Source organism: Vulpes vulpes, chromosome 2, assembly GCF_048418805.1.
Source record: "Vulpes vulpes isolate BD-2025 chromosome 2, VulVul3, whole genome shotgun sequence".
Taxonomy (NCBI): domain Eukaryota; kingdom Metazoa; phylum Chordata; class Mammalia; order Carnivora; family Canidae; genus Vulpes; species Vulpes vulpes.
The window spans coordinates 35,715,642-35,737,113 of record NC_132781.1 but is presented as its reverse complement, the minus strand read 5'-3'; the positions used below and the strand labels follow the sequence as shown (position 1 = coordinate 35,737,113).

Below are 21,472 nucleotides of genomic sequence, written 5' to 3'. Positions count from 1 at the left end.
AAAGGCCCGTTCAACCTTCCTTTTTTTTTTTTAAAAGATTTATTTATTTATTCATTCATTCATGAGAGACACAAAGAGAAAGGCAGAGGCATAGGCAGAGGGATAAGCAGACTCCTCCACAGGGAGCCCGATGTGGGACTTGATCCCCCGAGGTGGGGATCACATCCTGAGCCAAGGCAGACGCTCAACCACTGAGCCACCCAGGCATCCCCCTGTTCAAGCCTTTTGTCCATTTTTCTGTTGCATAGTTTGTCTTGATTTGTTCTGTAGGAGCATTTTAATATATTCTGGATACCATTTCTGTGGTGTGTTATTACAAACTCCATTTTGTGAGTCATCTTTTTAACTCTAGTAATGGTATTTTCTGATGAACAGAAATTCTTAATTTTGATGTTATTACAGCTTCTCAATCATTTTCTTTATATGGCTAGGCCATTCTTTGTCTTTAGGAATACCTTTCCTATTCTGAGGTCATGAATGTACCTTCCTATATATTTTCTAAGCATTTTAGCTTTGATTTTCATATTAGGTCATTTAATTGATTTTTTGTGTGTGTGTGTGCTTGGCATCAGGGACCCAAAGTGTTTTTTTGTTTTTGCTTTTTTAAAAATCTTGTCCCAATTCCATGTAATGAAAGTCAGCTTTTTTTTTTTTCTTTTAAGATTTTGTTTATTTCTTTGGAGGGGGAATAAGTAAGGAGGAGGGGCAAAGGGAGAGAGAGAAGCAGACGTCCCACTGAACAGGGGTCCAATGCCAGGTTCCATCCCAAGACCCTGGGATCATGACCTGAACTGAAGGCAGATGCTTAACTGAGCCACCCAGGTGCCCCTGAAAGTCCGTCTTTTCTCCACTGTTCATATATCAGGTGTTTGAGGATGCATGGGTCTGTTTCTGTGCCGACTATTCTGTTCTTTTGGTCCACTAGTTTATAACTTTTCCATAAAGGTCTTGTTATAAATTTGTTAGCATTGTTCCTAGATACCATATACCTTTTGTTGCTGTTGTGAATGGTATCTTTTTTTAAGATACATTTTGTAATTTTTTTTTTTGTTGTTGGTGGTGGTTTACAGAAATAGCATGGATTTTTTTTTTTTTATATATAACAATGTTTATATTCAGTAACTTTACTGGACCTTATCAATGCCAGTAGTCTATAGATTCTTTTGATTCTTCCACAGATATTTTCTTGGGGGCGGTTTTCTCTTTGTGTACTGCTCTTGATGCCTCTTAGGCTGTTTGCTTTTCTTAAATAATGGTTATAACAACAAAAAATAACAATTATCGAGCACTTACTGGATGTCTGGTACTGTTGCAGATGGTTTTACATGTGTATGTGTATGAATTTCTGGCTTCATCAATATTGGTAGCCATTCTGGTTTCCCTCAGCAATTGTGAGGGTCATTATTTCATATACTGCAACTAGCCCTCTGCTGTGAGTAACGGGATTCTGTAGTGTAGATTCCATCTGTAGGATGAGATGAGGAGATGCTTTGTAGGATTCAATAAATGTCTTTTCAGCATATGTAATAATGTAAAGAAAAGAACTCTAATTAGAATGAATATACTAGAGAAGTCTTGTGGCTATGAAAGTTGTGTGGCACCACATCAAGTTTTTTAGGTCCTATTTCTTCCACCTCATCGCTGTTGAGACCCTGTGGTTTCTATCAACAGATGCATCACTTTCCTTAAAAGAGAGGTATTATAGGTACTGGTAGCATAGGAACTAAAGTGTTTCACCTTTTACTGTGTGGAGAGTTTAGGCGCTGACCTAGCTTTTGCAGTTTTAAAATAAATCTGCCAAGCTCATATCATTGATTGCTACCTCAGCCTTTGCCCAGTCTCTGAGTTTGAGCTTTTCAGGACTCTGTTACCAGGGAAAACTGATGTATTGCCTTCTTTATGACTGTGCTTTCACTTATTGGATTATAGATTTTACATTCTGATTTTTCCCTTAATATAATTACATTTCTTTAAGATTCAAGGGATTTCTCAGATTTGCTTTGACCCTCCTCTGTGTTTCATGACTGCTGTGAACTTTTCTAGTATTTATATTCTGTCCTTTCAGTGGGATTTGGTGAGGAGACTATGTCAGTGTTTGGATTCAGTTGGCTGTCTTGAACTATAAATTGTAGTTTAATATTCCAGAATATTTCAGATTTTTTAAATGACAAATGAATGTAATTAGTCAATATAAGGTTTTAGGATTAAATATATTGGGTCTCTGCCATTTAATATTTGAGTTATCTTAAACAACTTTCTTAACTATTAAAACGATTGATTCCTCATCTGTGAAATGAAAATAATGGGCATAATTTACCTATCTAAGTGGTTTGTTGTAAATATTATTTGAGATAATATATGTAAAGCTCTTAGCACGGAACCTGGTACACAGTAAGTGCTCATAAAAATGTTATTTATTAGATTTTGAATATCCAAAGTAACTATTTTGACAATAAGTAGCTTTTTCTGAGAATCCTTTCAAAGAGAGATTAATAAGTGGATGCTAAGCTACTGGCTATACAGGTATCAAAACTCTGAACACATCGTTGCCCACTAAATGTAGGTTAGGACTAAGACATGTGGAACTAGTAAATCTGTCCTGTAATATTTTTCTCCTAGGATTTGTTTGATGGTTGTAATATAATTACATTATTTATAAAGTTAATTTATTAATATGTTGATGAAGGAATTAACACAAGTTCTTTTTAAATAGCTTTCAAAATGTTTTTAAATTTTATCCTATGCTAATTCAAGTTTTAACATGCTAATTGTGGACATGTTGCCATTTTTATTCTGATACAATATTAATGTTTATGTCTGGAAGAGTAAAATATTTTATTTCTTATTACAGCAGAATGGCCAAAGACAATGACAGGTCTTCCCAGCACGTCAGGGACAACTGCCAGTGTGGTCATCATACGGGGCATGAAGATGTATGTAGCTCACGTGGGTGACTCAGGGGTGGTTCTTGGAATTCAGGATGACCCGAAGGATGATTTTGTCAGAGCTGTGGAGGTGACACAGGACCATAAACCAGAACTTCCCAAGGAAAGAGAACGAATCGAAGGACTTGGTGGGAGGTAATCATTGTGCTGTTTTGTCTTTCCTATCTTGGTTCTATTTAGTTCTTTTCTGCTTTACTAACCAGATTGACCAGTTACTCCTTTTTGATTACTTTCTCAGTATTAAAATTTTTAATTTGCCTGATAAAGTACCCATCTGCATTCATATTTATCTTATTAGTTTGAGTTGACTGTTTTCTGATAATAGATCCAGAGGGAAATAATATTTTCATGGGAGTCAAATAAAACACACAAAGATTTATTGATCACCTTTTACATAAATACTGATCATCATGACATTCGGAATCTGGACAGAGTAGCTGTTAGTGTTCCAGAGTAGAACAATTTGAATCTGGCTTTGGGAATAGAATTTTGTTACAATTAATCTTAAGCACGACGCCTGGATGGCTCAGCGGTTGAGCGTCTGCCTTTGGTCAGGTCCTGATCCCAGGAACCGAGATCGAGTGCCACATCGGGCTCCTTGCAGGGAGCCTGCTTCTCCCTCTGCCTATGTCTCTGCCTCTTTCTCTCTCTATCTCTCTCTCTGTCTCTCATGAATAAATAAATAAAAATCTTTAATAATAAAAAAATTAATCTTAAGGTTTTTTTCTTTGATTTCTAAGTTAGATATGCTACAAACCTTTCTTACTATTTTTTTTTTTTTTTTTTCTTTTTTGAAATGAAAGACACAGAGAGAGAGGCAGAGACATAAGCAGAGGGAGAAGCAGACTCCTTAGGGGGAGCCTGCCCTAGGGCTTTATCCCGGGACTCTGGGAGTATGCCCTGAGCCACAGGCTGATGCTCAACCACTGAACCACCCAGGCATCCCTCTTCTTACTGTTTTCTTTTGTCTGTTTCAAGTTATTGTCTTAATGTGTAATTTGTAAGCTATAAACTAAAAGTGGCTTCAGTATATTTTATGATGCAAACTAAAATGTAAGATTATTGTAAAAATCAGAGGAATGAGTAACATGAGAAAATTTTATTTATTTATTTATTTATTTATTTATTTATTTATTTATTTATTATGAGAAAATTCAAAAATTATCCCAATACTAAGTTTTAGAAGTTGAAGGAATGAGGCAAGTTAAATAGAATCCAGTATTTTCTAAATAATTATTCTAACTAAAGCCTTACCATGATATTATTACTTGCTTCCTTTTTCTTCTATTAAATCAAAATAGACTTTTTCAGAGTATTAGTAAACTAACTGGGGTAAAGAATTTACATCCTTAACACTGCCACCCCCAGATAGTGAATAAAGAGAGGACTTTGAACAATAATAAAAATGCAAAAGAGTAAAAAAAAAAAAAAAGGCAAAAGAATAGCAAACATTTGAAAAAAAATTATTGATTTTTTTTAAAGATTTTGTTTATTCATGAGAGATTGAGGCAGAGACATAGGCAGAGGGAAAGGCATGCTTCCTAAAGGGAGCCCATTGCGGGACTCCATCCCAGGACCCCAGGATCATGACCTGAGCCTCACAAGCAGACGCTCAACCAGTAAGCCACCCAGTGCCCCACAAAAAAAAAAAATTATTAAAATGAAACTGTTTCCTGCTGTTGGGTTAGCAATATTTTTAAGAAAGAGAAATACTTCTCAATATATTTGTTGAAATGGGAATCCTGTTGGTAGGATTATAAATTAGTGTGAACAATATAGAATATAATTTATACCCACTAGTTTCAAATGTTTACAGACTCAGTAATTTCAGGAATGTACTCTAAAGAAATATGAAACGTGGACCAGAATATCGGAACAGAGTGATTATAGCAATGTTTAATGACTGTTAAAGGCTGGAAATACTTGAAGGCCCAACAACTCAAGAATGCTTAAGTATATGATAATATACAAGGAGCCTGATGCATATACAAGGAGCCTGATGCGGGACTCAATCCTGGACCCTGGATAATGCTCTGAGCCGAAGGCAGGCGCTCAACTGCTGAGCCACCCAGGCGTCCCTTTAGTTTTTTTTTTAATGGTAGCATTCATTTGATTAAAATTTAGGTAGCCTAAAATGATATACTTCAGAAGGTCTCTCAGCTGCTGCTGTTCCACAGGCTTCACAGTTCCCCTCTCCCACAAAACCCAGTATTGTTGTGTAACCTTTCATAGAGAGAGACTCATACACAATCAGATATGAAGCTGTACCATATATAGATGTACCATCATTTATTTAACTAGTCTCCTATTGAAGAATATTTCTGCTTTTTAAGTTTATTTTTTATTTACTATTACAGACATTATTGTAAAATGAAAAATCACGTACAAGCATCTTTTTGTACATACAAGTATATTTGTAAGATCATTTCCTAGAAGGACTTGCTGGGCCAAAGAGGAGTATGTTTTGAATATTGACAACTATTAGTCTCTATGAGGTTGTACCAGTTTACACTTCTGTCAGCAGTCTATGTAGATGCCCTTGACAATATCCTTCTGGAACTTTTTGATCATATTGACTTTTAGGTTAAAGGGGAGAAACTTGGTGATGTTTTGATTTTAATTTGTCCAATGAGAAAGGTTGAATATCTTTTATTTGTTTAACAACTATTTATATTTCCTTTTCTGTGTATTTCTGTTTATACTCTGTTCATTTTAGGGGGAAGATGGTTATTAGCCTTTTTTTGTATTAATATGTAAGAGCTGCTTCACAATTAGAGAAATTAGTCTTATGTGATGTAATGTGTTTCAGGTGTTGTTTTCATAATTTGGCTTTGAATTATGGTCCTGGAATTTTTTTTTTCTTTTTTCTTTTTTTTTTTAAATACTTTTTTTTTTTTAATTTTTTAATTTTTATTTATTTATGATAGTCACAGAGAGAGAGAAAGGCAGAGACACAGGCGGAGGGAGAAGCAGGCTCCATGCACCGGGAGCCTGATGTGGGATTCGATCCTGGGTCTCCAGGATCGCGCCCTGGGCCAAAGGCCGGCGCCAAACCGCTGCGCCACCCAGGGATCCCCGAATTTTTTTTTTCAACATGGAAGTTTGTTTTAATATAGTTAGCAGTCTCTTCTGATATGTCTTGATTTTTTTAATGCTGTACATATAGTTCTCGTATTCTGAGGTTATTAAAAACTCTTAGGGATATTTTTGGGTTTAGGAACCCTTTATACCCTTAAAAATTGAGGGCCTACCTTGAAGAGCTTTTTGTTTATATTGGCTATATATAATGATTTTAGAAACTAAAAATAGAGGCATTTTTACTTATTTGTTAGTTCATTGAAAAATAAATATATATGTTTAAAGATTTGAGAGACAGAGCTCTAGTGCGCATGTGAGTAGGGGGAGAGACAGAGGGAGAGGGAAGACAAGTAGACTCCGCAGTGAGTGGGGAGCCTGCCCACACTGGGCTCCATCTCAGGACCCTGAGATTATGACCTGAGCCGAAATCAAAAGTCTCAACTGACTGAGCCACCCACGTGCCCTGAAAAATAACAGTATTAAACCCATTGTGTTAACATGAACACTTTTTAATGAAAAATTAGCTATTTCCCAAAACATATTTAGTGAGAGGCTTGGCATTATTTTGCATATATGTCTCCTTAATATCTGAAGACCACCTAGATTCTCATATCTGCTTCTGCTATCAGTCTATTATCGTCTGCTTTTTGGTTATATAGTATCAGAAGTAAAACTGGTCTTTTATAGGTATAGAATTGGAATAGGGAGCAGTATTTTTTTTAAAGCTTTTATTTATTTATTCATGAGAGACAGAGAGAGAGAGAGAGAGAGAGAGAGGCAGAGACACAGGCAGAGGGAGAAGCAGGCTCCATGCAGGGAGCCCGACATGGGACTCAATCCCGGGACTCCAAGATCATGCCCTGGGCCGAAGGCAGGCACCAAACCGCTGAGCCGCCTGGGCTGCCCAGGGAGGAGTATTTTAATAGCTTTTTCATGTATGGGGATATTCTTTGGTATTATTCCATAACTCAAAGAGATAGTTTCTTAAAGGTTAATAATAGTGTGGTGTCTTGGGCAGCCCCGGTGGCTCAGCAGTTTAGCACCGCCTTCAGCTGGGGTGTGATCTTGGGGACCCAGGATTGAGTCCCACATCGGGCTCCCTGCATGGAGCCTGCTTCTCCCTCTGCCTGTGTCTCTGCCTCTCTCTCTCTCTCTTTCTCTCTGTGTCTGTCATGAATAAATAAAATCTTGAAAAAAGAAATAGTGTGGTGTCTGAAATTATATCAGTGGCCTTCTTATATGCTTACATTAAGATCTGTTGGTGTATCAATTAAGAGCCATTGGTTAAATGATTTTTTTAATCCATGCATTTTTTTTATTAATAGACTATTTTTTATTTATTTTATTTTATTTTTTTAAAGATTTTATTTATTCACTCATGAGAGACACACACACAGAGAGAGAGAGAGAGAGAGAGAGAGAGACAGAGGGAGAAGTAGGTTCCATCCATGCAGGGAGCCCGACAAGGGACTTGATCCCGGATCTCCAGGATCAGGCCCTGTGCTGAAGGTGGTGCTAAATCGCTGAGCCACCCGGGCTGCCCAGACTTTATTTTTTAGAATAGTTTTAGGTTCACTGCAAAATTAAATGGAAAGTACAGAGAGTTCTTGTATACTCCCTGCCTCCTCTCTCTCTCTCTCTCTCTCTCTCTCTCTCTCTCTTTCTTTTTTTTTAAGATTTTATTTGTTTATTCATGAGAGACACACAGAGAGGCAGAGACATAGGCATAGACAGGCTTCCCTGTGGGGAGCCTGACATGGGACTTGATCCCAGGACCCCAGGATCAGGACCTGAGCCTCCCAGGTGCTCCTCCCTGCCTCTTTTGTGCACAGTTTCTCCCACTACCTACATCCTATAACAGAATGGTGTATTTGTTACAATTGATGACCCTACATTGACATATGGTCACTCAAAGCTCATAGTTTACATTAGGGATATTGTAGGGTTTTGACAAATATATAATGCCATATATCTACCATTATAGTATCATAAAAATAGTTTCACTGTCCTAAAAGACTTGTGTGCTCTGCCTGTTTATCCTTTCCTTCTAACTTACTCATGGGAAACACTGATCTTTAAGTCCCCATAGTTGTGTTTTTTTCCAGAAGATCATATGTAGTTGGAAACATGTAGTATATAGCCTGCAGGTGTGATTTTGTAACATAGGCATTGGTCATTTGTAAAATACTGGTTTCCTGAGTTACACAGATCCAAATATTGACACATTTTGTTATTTAATATTGTATCAAGTCATGTAGTCTCTCAAAAACTCCACTGTATGTACATGGTCTTATGAAAATAATTTTGACCTAACAGACCCCCTGAAAACGTCTGGGGGACTCTCAGGGGCCTCTGAACCACTTTTCTAGTACTCGTATGGTTTCATCTTGAACATTTTAACCTTCAGTCTCACTGGAATTTTAAAATCTGAGATGTGTAGTAGAGACCCAAGTTAATATATTTTTTTTAAATCAGTGGTCATTAGTGGCTATGGAATAATTATATATCTTTTTCTTACTAAATAGAAGGCTAACGAGGCATAAAACCCCTCTTTAGTGGTAAGATGACCTTGAGTTTACCTCTTCTATCACTGTTTCTCTGGTTAAGATAGAATGTCAGTTCTGTTATAAGGTAATATTGCTTATGGTAGAATGAGTCTTGAATTGGAACTGATCTGGAGAGAAGATTTTGAGTGGACTATAAATTTCTATTGGGAAGCACAGACCTTATTAGCTGCCCTGTATGCATGCAGTTTGACTTATGTAGGTACAGTAAGTCACAGGCTCTTATAAGACACTGATTCCTGTGGCATATGAAATTTACCTGTGGCATATGAAGTTCATTTATGGGGGCTAGAAAATAGCTCTTGGATTTCTGTTAAGGACAATTGCTGAAGACAACATGATTGAAGCTGCTACACTGGCATACTGTTTCCTCCTCTGTATCCTACGAAGTTAAATGAGCCTGGTTTCATGCTCTCATCTATTTGATCCTATGAGTATGAAGGTCAGTCTGTATCTGAGACCATTGCTCATACACATGCAAAGTGGGCTTTGCAATTATAAACTGAATTCTTGTATATATTTGGGTCTTTTTCTGGGCTATTTTTTATACTGTATGTTCATGTACCAGTAGAGTACTTTATTATTTTTTTTTAAGGAGCTTTTTTTTTTTTTTTTAAAGATTTTATTTATTTATTCATAGAGACACACACACAGAGAGAGAGAGGCAGAGACACAGGCAGAGGGAGAAGCAGGCACCATGCAGAGAGCCTGATGTGCGACTCTATCCTAGGGACTCCAGGATCATGCCCTGGGCTGCAGGTGGCGCTAAACTGCTGTGCCACCGGGGCTGCCCCCAGTAGAGTACTTTAAAAAACATTGTGGCTTTATTATAATTTTTTAAAGCTTTTATATGTTTATTCGTGAGAGACAGAGAGAGAGAGAGAGAGAGAGAGAGAGAGAGAGAGAGAGAGGCAGAGACATAGGCAAAGGGAGAAGCAGGCTCCATTCAGGAAGCCCGATGTGGGATTCGATCCCGGTACTCCGGGATCACACCCTGAGCCAAAGGCAGACGCCCAACTGCTAAGCCACCCAGGAGTCCCTATAATTTTTAATATTGGTAATCCTGGTCCCTTTTCATTAATTTTTGAAAAATATTCTTTGACTATTCTTTCTTTATTTTTCCATGTGAATAGTTAAATTATTTGATTTTTTAATAACATTTTTTAGAGTTTATGTTTTTGTCTTATCACTTAAAATACCATCTGGATAGTTGGACAGATGCTCTTTGCCATTTGGGAGCAGGTGTCTTTTTGCACAAATTGAGCTGTTTTATTATAAGTTATTTCCTCCTTTCCCTCTGTCTCACCCTAGGCAACTGGCCAGTGCTCTGTTTTTCCAGCCTTCTGTTGCTGCTCAGTCAGCTCTCTGCATATCAGGCTGTTCCTTTGTATATGCCTTTTAATTATACGGGACAACAGCAGGGAGTGCAATAAAAAGCAGTATCTTTTATAACATTGCTTTGGGTTTTTGATACTGGATTTAAAACTCTGTTTTAACCAGTACCATTATTTTGTTTTTTGTTCTTCTGAAGCACAGAGGCAATAATATCTTTGATTATTAAGTATCAAGAGAGCTCCTATCTAGAGTTATAATGGAAACAATTTGAGTAGCTACTGTATTTAAGTATTAAGCCTTACATTATAGGGAGCAGGTTTAGGAAACAATAGGATTTAAGGTAGTATGAAGGCAGAATGACACATCCCTTGTGTATGGTAGATTTAATCTTTACTCTCTTGTTTTTTGAGGATCAGCATTGAAGAAAGCATAAAATAACAAAATGACCACCTTTAGTATTCTAACTTGCTGTGACCTAACAGTGTTGCTTTGAGGACTGTGAATTAAACTAAATGAGTTCTCAAAAGGGATAGTAAATAACCAACTCTGGAATTTCTCTTCTGTGTTATCATTGACAAAGTTTGGTGATCATTCTGTACTTGCTTCATTCCTCCTCTCTGCTATCTAATATAATTGCCGTTAGCCACATATGGTTGTTTAAACTGCAATATAATTTAATTACAATTAAAATGAAAAAATCAGTTCTTCATTGGCACTGGCCATAGTTACAGTGCTCACTAGCCACATAGGACAGAGTGAACATTTCCATCATTGCAGAATTTCATGAGACAGAGCTACTCAGATCTCCTGGCCTGCCCTTATCAGATAAGTTTGTTTTCCACTTCAGAAAGAAGGTCAAGGCTGTTCTACCACATTCATGTTTTTCTTGGCTCAGCGGAAGAGTGGCCTTTTTTCATTTATAAGGCTTATGCCTTTATTTTGCTTCTCTTAGGATTTTTTTTCCATTTGTTGTCTCTTTTTTCTCTAGTATGTTCATTCCTTTGAAGTTAGAGATAGAAAAGCCGTAGTTGGGGGTTAACTGGCTGGCAGCTGCTGAGATGTATGGAATTTTATAGTGACATTCTTTTGAGGGTGGTCACTATTTGTCCTGTCTTCAGCTTTACACGTCTTTACATATGAAGTCTTTACACATGAAGTCAGTTTCATTTCAGTGTTCATCAGGTTTAGGAGGATAGAGTCATGCTACTGAAGGTCAACATAATAAACTCATAAAGGACTCAGTCATGTCTGCATCAGGATGTCTTAGTACTCATTAATCATGAGAAAAATAACCAACAAGGAAACCACATATTATTGTCAGCTGGCCTCCTGTAGAGGAATGAAATTTCAGATTATAATCAAAACATTTCTGGATGCATAGGGGCTCTAAGTGAGAAGACTTAGATTATTTTAGTGTCATATATCTTTGAGAGCCTTGGGAATAAACCTCGGTCTTATGCATGTATCTTGTCAGATGGACTTTTTTTTTTTTTTAAGATTTTTTATTTATTCATAGAGACACAGCTAGAGAGAGAGGCAGAGACCCAGGCAGAGGGAGAAGCAGGCACCGATGTGGGACTCAATCCCGGGTCTCCAGGATCACGCCGTGGGCTGCAGGCGGCGCTAAACCACTGTGCCACCGGGGCTGCCCTTGTCAGATGGACTTAATATCAGTTAGGCTAGTATTGTTTATTGAAAATTCTCTTTGCTACTCTTCATGCTAACTTTTCTAGTCGTTCAGAGGAGCATTTTTCTTCTCTTGATTTTTTTTTTTTAATTCAGGCAAATTATGATTTTTTTGCAAGATTTTATTTGAGAGAGAATGTGAATGGTGGGGAGTGTTAGAGGAAGAGGGAGAAGCAGACTCCCTGCTGAGCAGGGAGCCCAACGTGAGGCTCTGTCCCAGGACCCTGAGATCATGACCTGAGCCAAAGGTAGACACTTAACCAACTGAGCCACCTACGCACCCCCAGGCAGATCATGATTAAATTAAGAGCCAGTTTATCATTTCAGTCATGCCAGGTACCTTCTGAGAGACCATCTCTTTTGTGTTTTATTACTTCTTTTGCTTAAAGATTTGAGCATTTTCCCGTTTTAGGCACCCTAGCATGTATTAACTTCTTTGTGTACTAATTACAGATTTCTGTTGATCCTCTGCCAAATTCCTAAGAGTTTTCTTATTCTCTAACTCCCATATCTATATCTCTCAAGCTAATTTGTTTCCAAAGTCTACTTTCATACTTCTAAATACAGAAATGTCTAACTATATTGATATTTCTATTGAGGTATATCCTCAAATTAAAAATATTAAAACTTAAGTTATACTGTATTCAGCACCCTCAAATCCATCAAAAACTATATAACCTCTCCTTTTCAATTTTTTTTTTTAAGATTTTATTTATTTATTCATGAGAGACACAGAGAGACAGACAGAGACACAGGCAGAGGGAGAAGCAGGCTCCATGCAGGGAGCTTGACATGGGACTTGATCCCAAGTCTCCAGGATTAGGCCCTGGGCTGAAGGTGATGCTAAACCTTTGAGCCATCCCGGCTGCCCCCCTTTTCATTTTTTTCTATTTATTTATAACCTCTTCTTCCTCCCCTTAGTTTCCTTAGTTATCACATTATCTTTTTTTTTTTTTTTCCTGACATGATGTCCACTCATTTTTCTTCTCATTACTTCTACTCTATTCTGTATAACCTACCTCAGTAATCTCCAGATTCTCCTCATGTTAATCTACCCTGTTTTGGCTTTCCTCTCTGAACAGGAATTTTGGCTTATGTTTCTTAGTGTCTGAATCAGATAAGTCGTTATTTTGTGATCATATAATCTGATTGTATTAGTTATTGGTTAACACATTGAGTTAGCTACTTTACTTGTATTTAATTCACTTAAGGTATTTTTGTGCACTTTTTTCAGTGTGATGAACAAGTCTGGGGTGAATCGTGTAGTTTGGAAACGACCTCGGCTCTCTCACAATGGACCTGTTAGAAGGAGCACAGTTATTGACCAGATTCCTTTTCTGGCAGTAGCAAGAGCACTTGGTAAGTAGGATTTATATTTGGTTAAATCATACTGGATTTTCTACAACTTATGGTGGTAACATAAAAGAAGAGACTAAAAAGTAAATCCCCATTTGACAGATAATGGGGGTAGGCTTATGCTGTTGTTATAATGAATGCTTTATTTATTTTTTAAAAGATTTTATTTGAGGGGGGTGGAGAGAGGGAGCGAGCACAAGAGTGGGGTGGGGAGAAGCAAAGGGAGTGGGTGAACCTGACTCGGAGCCTAATGTGGGGCTTGATCCCAGGACCCTGGGATTGTGACCTGAGCTGAAGGCAGATGCTTAACTGACTGAGCCACCAGGTGCCCCAGAGTAAGTGCTTTAAAACTTAATTGAGGGGAAGGTGAAAATACGGATTTCAGTGCCAGTTGCTCTTTAATCATGAGTCATGTTCAACATTTTGCTGATTGCCACCTGTACTTAGGGGAATATATGTAAGTCTAGGCTTGGTGTTACCCTTAAAATTATTTTTAAATGTGCTTCACTATGTCAGCCTTTCATATTTCTCTTAAGAGCCTTCAAAGTTCTTTTTTTCTTTGGCTAGCAAAATAAATTGTTCATGACAAAATAAAAATACTTATTTCCTAGTTTACTTGGTTTTGGATGGAAGGCTAGAGGATTATAGCTATAGAAATATCTTATCTGGATGTGCTGGTTAAATTACCTTTTACAGAAATTTTCTCTTATAAAATTTTCTCTTTTTTATAAGAGAAAAAAAGTTTTTTCCTTCTTTCTTCTAACAGACACTTGAGTACTGACTAGTGCCAGGCACGGAGTTAGGCTTTGGAGAGATGATACTTATTATATTTTTTCTTTTTTTATATACATGGGTGTGTGTGTGTGTGTGTGTGTATATATATATATTTTTTTTTTTTTCTGTCTGCTTTCTTGGAGCAACACTATGTAGTTGTGGAGACAGGCAATAAAGAAGTAAGCTTGTAGGTGAAGTAATTATGAATTAGGAAATACCATGAAGGAAAGAAATGAAGTTCTGTGATAAAGAGTAACTTAGAAGGGAAAAACTATTTTATATAGTGTAATCGAAATGCTCCTTTTTAGTAAGTGTTATTTTAGTTGAGATTTGATGGCTGAAAGGGAGCTATTCTTTTTTTTTTTTTTTTTTTTAAGATTTTATTTATTCATGAGATAGAGAGAGAGAGAGAGAGAGAGAGGCAGAGACACAGGCAGAGGGAGAAGCCGGCTCCATGCAGGGAACCTGACATAGGACTCGATTCTGGGTCTCCAGGGTCACGCCCTGGGCTGAAGGTGGCACTAAACTGCTGAGCCACCCAGGCTGTTAAAGAATATTACAGGCATGGATCCTGAATTGGGAACAAGCTGGGCATGTTTTAGGAATTATCAAAAGGTTGGAGTTAATGAGGCAGACATGGGTCACATCATGGCAGATATTTGTACTCTAGTGATAAGTATACTGGGAAACATTGGAGGATATTAAGGTAAAGATTAACACCATCTGATTTGCATTTTCAAAAGATTATTCTGCCTACCATATTACTGTTTCCTATTCATCTTTGGTGATCAAATGCAGATATACCCATTATTCATGGAACTTGTAATCTAGTGGAGGAAATAGATAATGAACAAATGAGAAAATTCTTCTAAAATGTGTCATAAAGGAATTAAACAAGATGATGTACCTGTAATTGGTAGCAGGGGAAGGCTACGTTAAAGAGGATGATCAAGGAACATTCTTTAAAAAGGTAATGTTTAAGACCTGAAGGAAGAGGGGATCCCTGGGTGGCTCAGCGGTTTAGCGCTTGCCTTTGGTCCAGGGCGTGATCCCAGAGACCCGGGATCGAGTCCCACATCGGGCTCCCTGCATGGAGCCTGCTTCTCCCTCTGCCTGTGTCTCTGCCTCTCTCTCTCTCTCTCTGTCTGTGTCTCTCATGAATAAATACATTAAAAAAAAAAGACCTGAAGGAAGAGAAGGGGCCAAGGAAAATAACAGTTAAAGTAGAACTGTAGCAGACTTTTTTTTTTTTTAATTTTTTTTAAATTTTTTTTTATATATGTATTATAGTCACAGGGAGAGAGAGAGAGAGAGAGAGGCAGAGACACAGGCAGAGGGAGAAGCAGACTCCATGCACCGGGAGCCCGATGTGGGATTCGATCCTGGGTCTCTGGGATCGCGCCCTGGGCCAAAGGCAGGCACTAAACCGCTGCGCCACCCAGGGATCCCAGCATAGACTTTTTAGAGCCAAATTTCCTAGGGTCCAATGCTAATGCTGTTACTGTACAAACTTGGGCAAATCACTTATTGTATATAAATTACCTAATATATGTGATACAGTTTTTTCAGCTGTAAATGGGGCTAATAATGGTACCTGCCTCATTCTGAGGCACTCATTCTGTTAGATGCATTAATATATGTAAAGTACTTAAAATAGTGCCTAACATATAATAAGTGCTCTATAAATAAATGTTAGTTGTTATTGTTGGTGTTTATTGAAGTAGGGCAGTAACATCCATTTTTTTGAAAGGATCATTTGACTGCTGTAATGGTTAAAGTTATAGGGTAATAAAATTGGAGGCAAGGGTACTATTTAAGGGCCTATATCAGTATTCTTGGTACTTTACATGTTTCGTAGGTTTTTGCAGAACTTAAAGGCTAAGTTATCCCATCTTATTTGTTCATAGTATAAGCATATACTATAGTAGCTTTTTCAGTTTGTTAGGAGAAAGAGGGAGGATTGTGATAATTGGCAAGGAATTAATATTAAAAAAAACAGTGTTTTTTTTAAAGATTTATTTTTTTTAAAGATTTTATTTATTTATTCATGAGAGACGCAGAGACACAGGCAGAGGGAGAAACAGGCTCCATGCAGGGAGCCCAATTCCAGGACTCTAAGATCATGCCCTAGGCCAATGGCAGGCGCTAAACCACTCAGCTACCCAGGGATCCCAATTTGTTTATTTTATTTTTTTAGAGACTTTATTTATTTATTCATGAGAGACAGAGAGAGAGAGAAGCAGAGACACAGGCAGAGGGAGAAGCAGGCTCCATTCAGGGAGCCTGATGCGGGACTCGATCCCGGGACTCCAGGATCACACCCTGGGCCAAAGGCAGCGCCAAACCACTGAGCCACCCAGGGATCCGCTGTTTATCTTAGAGAGCAGCAAGCACAAGCAGAAGAGTCAGAGGGAGAGGGAGAAAAAATCTCAAGCAGACTCTGCACTTAGCGTAGTGTCCAACTGGACTCCATCCTAGGGCCTTGAGATCATGACCTGAGCTGAAATTAAGAGTCAGACTCTTAACTGATTGCACCACCCAGGCACCCCAAGAACAGACTTCTATTATGGGGAACTCATTGGACTGAGGGCAAGGTCTTCAGGTTCAAAAAGTAAGGTGAACCTTCAATTTAGAAAAGTAGATGCCAAGTTATTTTATATACATGAAGTGTGCATGCCCAGCATTTTAAGCCTTGAAACCTGTAAGTGATTGTGTAGTGGAAAAGAAGGAACAGGTGGAGGACTGGCAGAAAGATGGAAAGCCAACTGGTTTTTCTTTTTTAGACGTTCCAACTCTGTTCTGAGATACCTCTAGAGTAATTCAGACAAGAAGTAATTCAACTCCTGGTTGAATATCTTCAGTAAATCTTAGTATTTCAGAGTACAACTCTTGTATAATTGTCAGCTAAAATCTGCCTCCATGAATCTTTCAGATGTTGGCTCAAGTTTTGTATGCCGAAACAAAAACAGAACAGTGTACTTATTTTGCGTTTTGCATAATGACCATCATTTACCTATTCAGAATTGGCTAGCATGTTTCTCTCTCTTTCCTCTAGGCTGATTTCAGACCTTTCTTTTTTTTTTTTTTATAAAGATTTTATTTATTTATTCATGATAGTCACACACACACAGAGAGAGAGGCAGAGACACAGGCAGAGGGAGAAGCAGGCGCCATGCAGGGAGCCCAATGTGGGATTCGATCCCGGGTCTCCAGGATCGCGCCCTGGGCCAAAAGCAGGCGCTAAACTGCTGCACCACCCAGGGTTCCCCAGACCTTTCATTTTTCTTGTCCACTCATATTCCTCTAGATGTTTCCTTTAATAAATGTTCCAGAATTGAGGAAACTCTGTAAGATATGGTCTGACCAGTTTGAAGTATAATGGAAATACTTATTCCTGCTACCTGAGCATTACACTTCTGCTGATGCAGTCCTGGAGTCATTTCATTAGCTTTTAGTAATCATATCCCATTTTTTGGTTTATTTTATTTTATTTTATTTTATTTTATTTTATTATTTTATTTTATTATTTTTTTTTTACGATAGTCACGCAGAGAGAGAGAGAGAGAGAGGCAGAGACACAGGCAGAGGGAGAGGCAGGCTCCATGCCGGGAGCCCGATGTGGGATTCGATCCCGGGTCTCCAGGATTGCGCCCTGGGCCAAAGGCAGGCGCCAAACTGCTGCGCCACCCAGGGATCCCCCATTTTTTGGTTTATTAAAATAGCTCCAGTCCTTAGATATTTTTCTTATGAACTGCTACTAGGCCAAATTTCTCATATATACTTTGGTTTTTCTTGGGAGAGTATGAGGGTGGGGAGACAGAAACTAAGTAACAGTAGCTTTCAATGAGTTTCTCACAGAATATATAGTCAGTACAAAAGGTATTGATTAGTGTATTTGGAGAGAGATCTAAGTTAATGTAATTCTGTTTTTTTTTTTTTAAGATTTTATTTATTTATTTTAGAGCACAAGCAGGAAGAGGGGCAGAGGATAAGGGACAGGGAAAGAATCCCAAACAGACTGTGCCCTGAGCACAGTGCCTCATGTGGGGCTTGATGTCACAACCCTTAGATCATGACCCAAGCTAAAACCAAGAGTCAGACGCTTAACAGACTGAGCCACCCAGGCACCCCATCTATGTTTCCTTCTTTAGCTTGATTTAGCATTTGTTAACTACCTGGAGAAGAAATAGAGTATATAGTACTGATATTTTATATTATACAGATATTCAGAAGTACTTAGGCAGTGGTATATCAGCATTATTTAAAAATACCTCCCCACAAAAAAAAAAATAAATAAAAAATAAAAAAAAATAAAAATAAAAATACCTCCCCACAGACTGTTAGTTGCAAGAGAGAAAAACTAGTAATTAGGGGCTCACCTGGCTGGCTCGGTTGGAAGAACATGTAACTCTTGATCTCAGGGTGGTGAGTTCCAGCTCCACATTGGGTGTAGAGATTACTAAAAATAAATAAACTTTAAAAAAAAGAAAAAATAGTAATTAGAGAAATCAGGCAGCATCTTGACTAAATGATTGAAATTACCATCACTAATGTGGAATACTTGGACATTGTATGCTTCCATATGTGTGATTTGCTGAAACTAATACAACATTCCCTATGGCCAATTCCCATTCTGGCCAAGAATGTATAACCTGAAGAAATGTTACAAGTAAGTGCTATTCCTGATCCTAGGCTAGAAGCCTATAAAAGAACACTATTAAGGGATGCCTGGGAGGCTCAGTGGTTGAGCGTCTCCCTTTGGCCCAGGGTGTGATCCCAGAGTTTTGGGATTGAGTCCCATATCAGGCTCCCTGCAAGGAGCCTGCTTCTCTCTCTGCCTATGTCTCTGCCTTCTCTCTGTGTCTCTCATGAAAAAAGAAACAAAATGTAAAAACAAAACAAAACAAAAAGACACTATTAAACCATCTGTTAATAGAATATCCTTATTTTTAGAAAATATAAATTGAAGTATTTAGGGGTAAAGGGCTATGGTTTAAAGAATTTTTCACAGCAGTGACAGGGTGGCCTAGTCTGTCTGGCTCTTGATTTTGGCTCGGATCATGATCCTCAGGGTCTTGGGATTGAGCCCTCCCATTGGGCTCCACACTCAGGGTGAAATCTGCTTGGGATTCTCTTTCTTCTTCTCCCTTTGTCCCTCCCCCTGTTTTCTCTCTCCTTAAATTTACAAAATCTAAAAAAAATTTTTTTTTACAGACTCACACAGTGTTTACACACACACACACACACACACACACACACACAAAAAAAAAAAACCATAAAGCAAGTGGGATAAACAATAAATGAATCTGAGTAGAGTGAAAGAGTATATTGGTGTTCTTTGTCCTATTTTTATTTTTGTAACTTTGTATATTTGAAATGACCTCCAAATAAAATGTTTTTAAAAATAGGCTGGCAGTAATAATATGAAACTTAATAGGAATAAATATAAAGTATCAGGCTTAAGTTCAGAACATTATTTGGGAGACATCTGCTTTCATAGTAGCATTTCATTTGAAAAAGAATTAGAGATTTTTTTTGTTGTTGTTGTTAATTACTCATGAAAATAAGATGACCCAGCAGTGTAAGTGTAACTTAGTCATTCAAAATAATGCAATAGTACAATAGAATATTCAGAAGGGAATGGTTATGTTACTATACTCTAAAGTTAAAAAGTATATCCAAAGGAGAGTTACCAAGTTGGAGATGATTCTAAGATCATATTGTTACAGGAACAAAACTACCGAATAGTGTTTGGTGTTTTGTGCTTTGTGCTGGGTACTATCTTATTTCATTTTAGACTTTATAAAATGTCAGAAGGTAGGCGTTCTTTCCTTTTCATCAGTTAAGAAACTACCTTTGTGTGTCTGGTCAATTGACCAAGTCCATATAGCTGGCATTTTGGGTATAGCTTTATTCAGTTTTCTCTTTTATTTTATTTTTTAAAGATTTTATTTATGTATTCATGAGAGACACAGAGAGAGAGAGAGAGTCAAAGACACAGGCAGAGGGAGAAGCAGGCTCCATGCAGGGAGCCCGACGTGGGACTCAATCCCGGGTCTCCAGGATCAGGCCCTGGGCTGAAGGCGGCGCTAAACCGCTGAGCCCCCCGGGCTGCCCTGTTCAATTTAAAAGTATAAGTTCTCTCTCTTTTTTGCATCAGCACACACAATCAGTGTTTTTGTTTTTGTTTTTGTTTTTCTGTAGTCAAAATAATCACCAACTTCATTATTTTTATTTCAACAGTTATTCCTGATTAACACTATCTTGCACAGATTCTTCAAAATATAACCTTAGCATTATATTCTGTATTAAATATCATACCTACATAGTAGTACTATTACTTCTTATAGTACTAGGGCTAAAAAAGCATAGGCTCTTTTATAGGATGCTGCCACCCTTCTAAACTTAACACAGGATAATTTGGCAAGGTGTAGCCTGGAATAGAAACACTAACGACACTTCCAGGTGACTTAAAAGTTGTGAACTTCTGTCATCTAAAAGAGGAATTAGCCTGATTTAAAAAAATAGCTGTGGAGAGTTATTAAAAAAAATATTTTAGCTCAGTAAAACAAAATTATTACAGCTGATATAACATTATTTTGTGAGTTGTAATGAGCCTTTCCTTCACTAGATGTGTTTATGTAGCTAAATAGCTACCCATTGCAGTTAGCTTGCATTTCTGCAGTGGCTAGGAAGCTAGAGAATATAAGACTTTGAAAATCTCTTATAGTTTTGAGAGGCCATTTTAAATTGTTGATCTTTAGGATGTAGGGCAATCTGGCTATGACTCCTGTCATCCCCTACTGATTGCCAGGGTTGATTCAGCTAATCTGGCTGGCTAGACTGGTGTCCCTTTCCTCCCTTACTGCTCCACATGCATCCCTCCTGATGTGCTCTGTTGAAGAGGAGGACCTTTCCCAGTAGAGGAGGACCCTTCTTCTGTCAGGGTTATATGAGTAGCTGCATTCCCCTGCTAGAACCTCCAAACAAAGTTTCAAGGTCCATTTTTAGGAGAACCTAGGGTAGTCAAAATTCCAAGACTCCAGACACATCCAAATGAGGTGCTGCATGTGGCAATTTGCCTTTCTTTAGTATAAAATGAAATAAAGTGTTGATTTATTTTTTAAAGATTTATTTATTTATTTGAGAGCGAGGACAAGTAGGAAGAGCAGCAGAGGGAGAGGGAGAAGCAAGCTCCTTGCTGAGCAGGGAGCCCCATGTGGGGCTAGATCCAAGGACCCCAGGATCATGACCTGAGCTGAAGGTAGACACTTAATTGACTGAGCCACCTAAACTGTTGATCTTTCGATTAGCTTTCTTTCATAGTCAAAACATCTCCCTTTTCAACTTGCTATTTTCACTTTTCATTGCTTTTGAGATTTATTCATGTTTTTAAATGTAGTTTTAGTTCAGTCAACTACTAGATAGATATTCAGCTTCAGTATGAGACTGTTTTCTTCCATGCCCTGATTGGACATTTACGTCATATTAATGCATTTACTATTTCAAAAAATGCTGCAGTGAGTATGCCCTTGTAAACGTATATGAAATTTCTTTAAGGTACATAATCTAGAAGTGGAATTGCTGGGTTGTACTACATTACTTACCAACTTTTAAAACACTATGACATACATGTACACATACACAGTATGATATTTCTGTAGTAAACAGAGGAGGCTACTTGAGGCTGGAGGTAACTGGCCTAAAGCCTCACCCAGGTCCCATCCTGCTGAC

The 21,472-nt window shown here is 38.0% G+C and overlaps 1 protein-coding gene across 1 annotated transcript in view; it reads left to right on the top strand.

Annotated features, from left to right (window-relative positions):
• Positions 1–21,472, top strand: part of PPM1D (protein phosphatase, Mg2+/Mn2+ dependent 1D) — a 58,582-nt gene that overhangs the window by 15,286 nt on the left and 21,824 nt on the right. The window contains exons 2-3 of the mRNA XM_025996070.2: positions 2,852–3,080; positions 12,843–12,967. Of these exons, the coding sequence (XP_025851855.1) occupies positions 2,852–3,080; positions 12,843–12,967 (354 nt within the window). The remainder of the gene's footprint in view (positions 1–2,851; positions 3,081–12,842; positions 12,968–21,472) is intronic.